Genomic DNA, 10,400 nt, shown 5'->3' with positions numbered 1-10,400 from the left:
GAGAAGCAAAAAAAAAAATTCTTTCATTGTTATATAATTCTCCCTCTCTCCCCCCCCCACCCCAGTCCACTCAACTAAGCAGCTTTCATTCTGGACTCTTGTCAGGACAATAATGCTTAATCATATATTCCTCCTAAACAGCTCCCTCCCTCATCTGTTTCAGTACTGTATATACTATTTTTCCCCTCTTAGTTTTCCCCCAACCCCAATGTCAGTCCCACTTTACAACAGTGGCACTATGCAGTATTTGTCTTTTTGTGACTGAGATATTTCACTCGCATAATGTCTTCCAGAGTCATTAATTTCATGAATTCCTTGTTTTTCAATGCAGCACAATATTCCATTGTATGAATATACCAAAGCTTCTCTATCCATTTGTTTGTTGATGGGCACGTGGGTTGTTTCTAACTCTGCTATTGTGAACTAAGCTGCAATAAACATGTTGTTGTTGTTGTTGTTGTTATGTGCTGTCGAGTCGCTTGTGACTCATAGCGACCCTATGTACAACAGCCCTAAACTCCACTCTGTCCTGAGCCAATCGCACTGTCTCTGACACTCCCATCCCAATTATCCCAGTCACTGAATCAATCCACCTCATAGAGGGCCTTCCTCTCCTGTGCTGTCCCTCCACCCTCCCAAGCATGATGTCCCTCTCCAAGGACCGGTCTCTCCTCACTATATGTCCGAAGTATGTTAGATGGAGCCTCAGAATCCTTGCCTCCAAGGAGCCACCCGGTTTAACCCTCTCCAGGACAAATCTGTTTGTTTTCCTAGCAGTCCATGGTATTCTCAATACTCTTCTCCAGCACCACAGCTCAAAGGCATCAATTCTCCTTCTATCCTCCTTGGTCATTGTCCAACTTTCTGATGCATAACAAGTGATAGCGAAGACCATGGCCTGTATCAGACACACCTTAGTCTCCAGAGAGATACCATTGCTCTTCAGTACTTTGGAGAGGTCCCTAACAGCAGACTTACCCATGGCAATGCACCTTTTAATTTCCTGGCTGCTCGTGCCAAGAGTGTCAACTGTGGAGCCAAGCAAGCTAAAGCTGTGTACAATTTCAATCTCTTCACCATCCATCCTGATGCTGCCAATTGGTCCAGTGGTGAGAATCTTTGTCTTCTTGACATTGAGCCTCAGTCCATATTGTAGGCTGCAGTCGTTGACACTCTGCAGCAGGCGTTTCAGGCCTTCTTCAGTTTCAGCAAGCAGGGTTGTGCCATCCGCATAACGCAGATTGTTGATAAATCGCCCACCAATCTTGACCCCACATTTCTCCTCATAGAGCCCAGCCTCCCGGATAATCTGTTCTGCATATAGGTTGAAAAGGTATGGAGATAGGATGCATCCCTGGCGTACGCCCTTCCCAATTTTGAGCCATGCAGTGTTCCCTTGCTCTATTCTGACGACTGCCTCCTGGTCCAAGTATAAGTTTCGCATTAGAACGATCAAGTGTTCTGGGATTCCCATTCTTCTCAGAATCAGCCATAGTTTATGATCTACACAGTCAAATGCCTTTGCATAGTCAATGAAACACAGATAGACATTCCTCTGGTATTTCCTGCTTTCAGCCAAGATCCATCTAACATCAGCTACAATATCCCTAGTACCACAACCCCTTCTAAACCCAGCCTGGACTTCTGGAATAAACATGAGTGTGCAAATATCTGCTTGGATGGTAATTGTGGTTTCTTTAGGGTATATTCCCAGTAGTGGAATTGCTGGATCAAATGGTATTTCTATTTGCAAGTTTGTGGGGTTTATTTGGTTTTTTTTTAAAGACAGGGAATACTTTATTCAAAACCCATCAGAGAAATGGACAGCTTGGGTCTGTGACAAAGCATTCATGTTTTAAAGCATAAGGCCAGTAGTTGTATATGAATGTATACACTGCTGCATACTGATCAGACCACAACTTTTCAATGTTTAAAACAGAATAAGCTTCCCTGTAAAAGCAGCACCTTTGTGAAATTTTAACTTTAGTATTCTTCTCCTTCTTCCTCACCCTCTCCTTCAACAGAATCCACACCCACCTCCTCATAATCCTTTTCAAGGGCAGCCATGTCCTCACGGGCCTCAGAAAACTCTCCTTCCTCCATCCCCTCACCCACGTCCCGGTGAACAAAGGCACACTTGGCACATATCAGATCAAACTTGTGGTCCAGGCGAGCCCAGGCCTTATCAGTGGCTGTGGTGTTGCTCAGCAAGCACACAGCTCGCTGCACCTTGGCCAGGTCTCCACCAGGCACTACAGTGGGAGGTTGGTAATTAATACCAATCTTGAAATCAGTGGGGCACCAATCCACAAACTGAATGCTGCGTTTGGTCTTGATGGTGGCAATGGCAGCATTGACATCTTTGGGAATCACATCACCACGGTACAACAGGCAGCAAGCCATGTATTTACCATGGCGAGGGTCACATTTCACCATCTGGTTGGCTGGCTCAAAGCAAGCATTGGGAATCTCTGCTACAGAAAGCTGTTCATGGTAAGCTTTCTCAGCAGAAATATCAGGGGCGTATGTGGCCAGAGGGAAGTGGATGTGGGGATAGGGCACCAGATTGGTCTGGAATTCTGTCAAATTGACACTCAGGACACCATCAAATCTGAGGGAAACAGTGATGGAGGACACAATCTGACCTATTAACCTATTCAGGTTAGTGTAGGTTGGGCGTTCAATATCAAGGTTTCTGAGGCAGATGTCATAGATGGCCTCATTGTTTACCATGAAGGTACAATCTGAGTGCTCCAGGGTGGTGTGGGTGGTGAGAATGGAGTTACAGGGCTTGACCGCAGCTGTGGAAACCTGGGGGGCTGGGTAAATGGAGAACTCCAGTTTGGACTTCTTGCCATAATCAACAGATAGGCGCTTCATCAGCAGGGATGTGAAGGCAGAACCGGTTCCCCCACCAAAGCTGTGGAAAACCAAGAAGCCTTGGAGACCTGTGCACTGGTCAGGCAGTTTTCTAATCCAGTCCAGAACCAAGTCAATGATCTCCTTGCTGATGGTGTAGTGCCCACAGGCATAGTTTTTGGCAGCATCCTCCTTGCCTGTGATGAGCTGCTGAGGGTGGAAGAGATGGCGGTAGGTGCCAGTGCGAACTTCATCAATGACTATGGGTTCCAGGTCTACAAACACTGCCCTGGGCACATGTTTGCCAGCACCAGCCTCACTGAAGAACGTGTTGAAGGAGTCATCTCCTCCCTCAATGGTCTTGTCACTTGGCATCTGGCCATCAGGCTGGATGCCGTGCTCCAGACGGTAGAGCTTCCAGCAGGCATTGCCAATCTGGACACCAGCCTGGCCAATGTGGATAGAGATGCACTCACGCATGGTTGCTGCTTCCTGGTTCCAAGGAGAAGGTGGAGGAGAGGGAGGCTGTTGCTTCTTACAGCGTGACTCTTAGGCGGTCTCTGTATGAGAACCTGTGGCACATCTATTTGCAACTTTTTGAGAAAGCGCCATACAGCCTTCCATGCTGGTTGTACCATTTTACACTCCCACCAAGAGTGAATAAGGGTTCCAGTTTCTCCTCAAGCTCACCAGCATTTGTTGTTTGCTGTTCTGTTAAATTTTGCTATTCTTACTAGGATGCGATGATATCTCATAGTTGTTTTGATTTGCATCTCTTTTAGAACTAGGGGTTTTGAACATTTCTTCATGTGCTTGTTGGCCATCTGAATGTTTTCTTTGGTGAAGTGTCTGGTTCATATCCTGTGCCCATTTTTCAACTGGGTTGTTTACCTTTATCTTCTTGTGGCGTTCAGGTATTTTATAAATTCTTGATATAAGTCCCTTATCAGACTACCAACTACCAAAGGCAATTTACATGTTCAACACAAATGCCAATTCCATTCTTCATCTCCAGTTTCATTTGGAATGGAAAGAGGCCCCAAATAAGCAAAGCACTTCTTAAAAAGAGAAACAAGGTAGGAGGCATCTCACTCCCTGATTTCAAATCCTACTACACTGCTGAGGTGGTCAAGACAACATGGTACTGGTACAATGACAGACACATAGATCAATGGAATAGAATTGGGAACCTGGAAATATCCATCTACCTATGGTCGACTGATTTTTGACAAGGAGATGAAATTAGTTACATGGGAAAATTACAGCTTTTTAAACAAATGGTGGTGTCAAAATTGGAAAAATATCTGTAGAAAACTCAAGCAAGATCCACACCTCACTCCATACACAAAACCCAATTCAAAGTGGATCAAGGACCTAGGGCTAAAACCAAGGACTATAAAGTTCATTATAGAAAAGCTTGGAAGAATTCTTGCAGCCCTAATCCACAACATAAACAGTCTTTCATGCATCCTGAAAAAATCTACAACTAGGAGTGGATAAAATGAATGGGACCTTCTAAGAATCAAATCCTTATGCACATCCAAAACTTCTCCAACTGGATAAAAAGGGAAGCCACATACTGAAAAAAATATTTGGTAATGACATGTCTATGTCTTCTTAATGAGCCTGGTAGTAAGGAGCTGTCAATCCAACGGCTACGAGTCACTTCTGACTCTATAGGACACAACAACACATCTTCATAATAATTTATCAATAATACACAGAAATGTTATTGTTAGTTCCCATTACATTGATTATGACTCCTAAAGACACTATGAAAACCTGATCTGACCCCTTTCCTATCCTGTGTCATCCTCACCATTCTTGATCTACATGAGTCCATTCCTGTAATCATTGTTTAGATCTATTTTGTTGAGAGTCTTTCTCTCTCTCTTTCTTTGACTCTCTGTGTTTTCATGCGTGCTATCTTTTCCCAAGGTCTGGCTCCTCTTAACAACATACTCAAAGTGTATAAGATTAAGTTTCATCGTTCTTGTCTCTAACGAGTAACCCTGTCTGAACTTTTTCCAGGACATGCTTGTTTGTTCTTTTGGCAGTCCATGGGATATTCAACACTCTTCTCCAACACCACGGTGCAAAGGAATCAACTCATCTTTGGTCATTCTTATTCATTTTCCAACTTTTAGATGCATAGGTGGTAATTGAAAAGACCATGGCTTGAATTAGATGCACCTTAGTCTTGAAACGGATCTTGCTGTTCCTCAGCACTTTAGAGAGATCTTTGACAGCAGATTTACCAAATGCAAGGCTTATTTTTTTAAATAAAATTTTTATTTTATACTGCTTTACATACAAAGTCCGTGTACATTGTTTTTCACATCTGATCTTTCCCATTTCCTTTACCCACCCCTCCCTCTACTCACCAAATTGTGTGACCCTATGATTACCCTCCTGCCCCTCGGCTCCTATTTCCCCCCCCTCCCCTTGGGTCCTCATATCTGTGTTACTAGTGATCTTTCTATTTCTACAATAATGTATTATACAGTATTTGTCCTTATGGGACTGAGTTAGTTCACTAAGCAGAATATTCTCCAGTTCCTCCCAAGTTAGGTAGTGATTTTCAAAATCATTGCTATTACATGCTTCATAGTATTCCATCATGTGAATGTACCGTAATATCTCAATCCATTTGATTGTGGTTGGACATTTGGGCTTTCCATGTTCTTGCAATGGTGAATAACACTGCTATGAGTGCTAGTGTACAAATCACCATTTGTGCCTCTAATTTTCTTCAGGTATATTCCAAGCAATGCAATAATTGGTTCATATAGAATTTCTATGTTCCCTTTTCCGAGGAAACACCAAACTGCCTACCAAAGTGGTTATACCATTTTACAATCCCACCAACAGTGTATAAGAGTTCCTATCTCTCCACATCTTCTCCAACATTTATTATTTGCTGTCTTGTTAAAATGTGTCACTGCTACTGGGGTGATATGGTATCTCATTGTGGTTTTGATTTGTATCTCTCTATTGCCAGTGATTTTGAGCATTTCTTTATATGTCTGTTGGCCACCTGAATATCTTCCTCTGTGAATATGCTTTCCATGTCTTTTTCCCATCTTGTAATTGTGTTATCAGTCGTGTGTGTGTGTGTGTGTGTGTGTGTGTGTGTGTGTGTAGGCACTGTAGGATTCTGTAAACTTTTGATGAGACACCCTTGTTTGAAATGGTATTGCCAAATGGTTTTTCCCCAGTCAGAAGGTTTCTTTTCACTCTGTTGGAAAGTTTTTGATGCACATAGGGATTTAATCTTTAGAAGGTCCTATTCATCAGTTTTATCTTCTCCAGATTGTGCATTTCTGGATGTATTTGGCAGTCTCTTTATACCATAAACTAGGCCATCTAATCTTGATCACACTTTATTTCTTATGACTTTTATGGTTTTGGGCTTTGCTTCTAAGTCTCTGATCCACTTTGAGTTGATTTTATGTATGTTGTGAGATGTGGATCCTGTCAACTTTTTGCATGTAGCAGCCCAGTTTTACCAGCACCATTTGTTGAAAAGGTTGTCATTTCCTAGCAATACTTCTTTTGATTTACTAAGTGTATTGATTATGGATCCAAGCAAGAGGATCCAATTGACAACTTCAATCTTCTCTCCATATATAATGATGCTACCTACCTATTAAAAAGACATGTGTTGGTAAAAGAAAAATTAGTATTTTTATATCAGAGTAGGAAAAGAGCATGACCAATTTGTAGGGTAACATATAATGAAACTCATTCTGATTTAATCATATGCAACTATTTCTCAATAGTATTTAACATAATGTTTGACCAAGCATCTGGACACCATAGCTGAGTTGACATATAAAATTAACCACCATATTTTACCTCTTTCCAACTTGGAAATAATACACATTGCCTTAAACTAACTTCATCTCCAAATAAAGGCAATGTAAAGTCATATTTCCACCTAAACATGTTGCAACTATTCTGAGTGTAATTAAAAATATACTCTTTTTCCACAAAATATGACAAGTCCTTGGATGATATTTAGTCTTTTCCTTGATGTCAGTTATTGCTGTTAAGTCAGAATCAACTCACACTTGGCCATGTAGCAGGAAGCAAGGATGGTGAAGCTCACATACTTTGGGCATGTTGCTAGGATAGGCTATTCCTTGGAAAGGGATAAAATGTTTGAAAAGGTCAGTGAAAGAAAGGCAAGCCTTCAACGTGGTGGGTTGACATAGTGACTGCACCGATGGGCAGTGTGTCAGAGATGATGCATAATGACTGCAGGGTGGCAGAGGCCACGAGTATAGCATAGGATTAAGATTTGTTGTTCATAGGGTCACTATGAATAGTACTTGACTCAATGGCAGCTAATAGATACAACAAAGAGCATAGGAAGGGATTGCTCATCATTCTTCAGAGGAACTGCTAGTGGATTTGAAGCATCAGAGAGATGTGGCCTTTTAGCTAACAGCACAGCTCTCCATGAGCTATGACATAAAATTAATAATCATATGTTCTACAATAAATGTTAATTATAGGGTAAGAGGGGGAAGAAATGAAATGATATTTAAAATACACTTACATCTAATACAAAATAAAGAAGGATTATTGAACAACTCTAGTTCTCATTTTTGTAACTGGTCACATGGTCACAGTCCATTGCATATATTCCCCTTGCCTTCAGCAAATGTCTCTCATCTGCCTATGGGTTATTGCTTGCTGGAGTGACTCAAACCTTCATTCTTGAGGATCTGAACCATAAACATACCTGTCTGACTTGAATTGTAGTTTTCAAATCACAGGGCTCATGGACAACAAGAGAAGTTCCAGGGGACCTCTTGTATTACAGAATAGTCTTCTTTACTTTCAAGAAGCTGCACTGTAATCCTAAATGTTTTTATGTATTTTGCCTATTCAGAAAGGTCATCTCCATACCTTTCCTCAGAGTGCCTTGTCACAAATTTTCTAATCAGAATCTTTCTATGTCTCTGACCATCCAGTCAAATAATTGGTATACAACCACACATCAAGGCTTTTCTCCTTCTAAGGAAAATGAACAAGGTGATCTACTCATGTTTCTACCAACTTGGAGTATTTGCCTCCACCAGTGTTTTCAGGGAAGATCCAGGAAGTGGCTGCGGTGATGCAGAACTGTCCTTTTTAAAATGGTGTTTGCGTATCACATGGAATCATCTATAAACCAGGCATGAATTTTGTTCCCAGTGAACTCATCACAGTGAACTCAACATCAGGCCACAGATGCAGGATGGAAGAGAGAAAGTAAGGACTTTCTCATGCAAGTTTTTTGTGTCCCTGGTTTCTAATTGAGCCTGATCTCATGTATACCACTTCCACTTGATGATAGAGTGCTTCTTTGCAAGAGCAACCTCATGATTTTGTAGTTCAGACAGCATTCACTTTAGAATGAGTAGCTTGGGCTTTCTGGTAATATAGAGGTCCATGTTTGAGTGTTCAGTACCTAGTAAGACCCAATAACAAGCCAAAAGCTTTCTTAAAAGGAGAGTAACTTTCTGCCTAGAATGACAATGATATACTCTATAATCCCAAGATTCCTCTCTATGGTTAACCAATAGGAGCCTGCCAAAGATGCCAAAGAACATATCTTCTGGTATTTTTAGTATCACTGGATCTTCTGGGTCATGTAGCCAGTGACAGGGTAGCTTGGGAGTGAGCCTGACTCACTTACAGAGTCTTTTCTTTATCTGGGTCTTAGCTCTGGTGACTTAATAATAATGAGTTGTGTTACCATGTAATTTGTATTCACCAGCTTCTTTGTGGGAGAATTATGGGCAGTCTCCTCCCATGCAGTTTATTGCCTCTAAAAACCACTGTAGGTGAATTACAAGTGGGCTTTGATTTGATAGTACATAACAATAGCTGAAACGAATACTTTTAGGGTTGTTCAGTAAATGAGTACCCATACTCAAATGTGTTGCTTTTAATATCCAGAGTCCACTAGGTATCATGCTTCCTTTTAATTGTAGGAGGAGCTAGATGCTATAACTTTACCTTCAACTTTGAAGAGCTATGTCAGCATTCCCTTACAGTTGGAATTTCATAGAAGTTGAAGGCAATTTTACTTTTCACGGAGAGGAGCAAATGGGGGGGAGGGGTGGAGGTGGAGTGGGCAGGGAGAAGGGTGCAACAATGAATGAATGGAATTTCAAAATCTCTGTAGATGTTCATGGAAATAAAAAATAAATAAATAAATTAATAATAATAAAAAAGAACCTTTTGAAGGACACAGAGGTTCACCAAGACTTGACTACAGATAGTCATTTGATAGAGAGAGCATGAGACTAGAATCAGTGTCTGATTAAGAAGTCTAATAATTTATTTTTCTCCTGTCCAAGTAACCCTGGTAAAAGGTTGAACAAAGAAAGGTTCAGCCTTCTTTAAATAATACTTGGAAACAGAATTAAGGTATACATTTTTGTCATTGTACGTGTGTCCAGTCTCAGAGATTTAACCTTCCTTTCATTCAATGGATTGTGGAGCTACAAACTGGCTAAGGTCTAGGGACTGACTGAAGGACTGTCACTCTTTTTTTTGATGGTTCAAGGTAGATTCACTCTAACTTGACTCAGTGTTTTCTGTTTATATAAACTCATTGCCACTGAGTTGGAACTTTCTCATAACTAACCCTTCAGGAGATTTTCAGAGGCTATCAATTGCATGAAATGAGGTTGCCTATCTTTCTCCCACAGAGCCACTGGTGGATTTTAACCATCAGAGAATCCCAGCCTTTGGGATAGCAGCAAAAACTGCCTACAGACCAGGTCACAAGAGCTCTCTGCTTTTGGTGGTGTTGTTGTTAGATGCCATCAAATAAAATATGACTCATAGTGACCTTATGACATCAGACATGAACCCTGTCCAATCTGCCATCCTCATCATCTTTGTCATACTCAAGCCCATTGCTACATTCACTATATCAATCCATCTCATTTAGAGTCTTTCTCTCCTTTCCTGATCCTCTATCCTTTCAACCATGATGTCCCTTTTCAAAGAACAATCTCTCCTAGTAACATATCCAAAGTATTAGATATGAAGCTTCCCCATCTTTGCTTCCAAAGAGCACTCTGGCTACACATTTCCCAAGATATATCTGTTTGTTCAGCAGATTTCCCAATGTTATGTCCTAACTGCTGGTACAAAGGGGGTTGATTGTTAATCTAAACAAGATGAAATAATTGGCAACCTTAACCCTTTCTCACCTATGACCATGTTGCCTATTTGTTTATATAGATCAACTAAATATTTAGTAGGCTTCCTTTCTATTTAATTCTTTGGAACATCATGATTAGTCAGTTAGGGGCATAAGCCCATATCAGTTAGGTTATTCTAATTAGTGCTTTGGTTACCAGCAGTAAGGAGATGCAGGAAACATATTACTGCATTGGGCATTCTGCTATCAGGGACCTCTCCAAATTACTGAAAAGCAAGGATGTCAGTTTGAAGACCAAAATGTGCCTTATTCAGGTCATGGTCTTTTACATCACTTACTCTGCATCTGAGAGCTGGACAGTGAATAAAGA

General features: G+C 41.0%; 1 protein-coding gene across 1 annotated transcript; it reads right to left on the bottom strand.

The window, feature by feature from the left end:
* Positions 1 to 1,983: 1,983 nt before the first annotated feature.
* On the bottom strand, positions 1,984 to 3,339 carry LOC102851135 (tubulin alpha-1A chain-like). The gene has a single exon (XM_006888728.1). It carries the CDS (start codon positions 3,337 to 3,339, stop codon positions 1,984 to 1,986), a length of 1,356 nt encoding a protein of 451 aa, XP_006888790.1.
* Positions 3,340 to 10,400: the final 7,061 nt, after the last annotated feature.

The sequence above is a fragment of the Elephantulus edwardii genome, unplaced genomic scaffold (genome assembly GCF_000299155.1).
Source record: "Elephantulus edwardii isolate Elephantulus edwardi_28Jun2011 unplaced genomic scaffold, EleEdw1.0 scaffold00071, whole genome shotgun sequence".
Classification (NCBI taxonomy): Eukaryota; Metazoa; Chordata; class Mammalia; order Macroscelidea; family Macroscelididae; genus Elephantulus; species Elephantulus edwardii.
This window is presented reverse-complemented; position numbering and strand designations above follow the sequence as displayed.

Coding starts and splice junctions, on each gene's coding strand:
- LOC102851135 (XM_006888728.1), bottom strand. CDS start 3,339: ATGCGTGAGTGCATCTCTATCCACATTGGCCAGGCTGGTGTCCAGATT.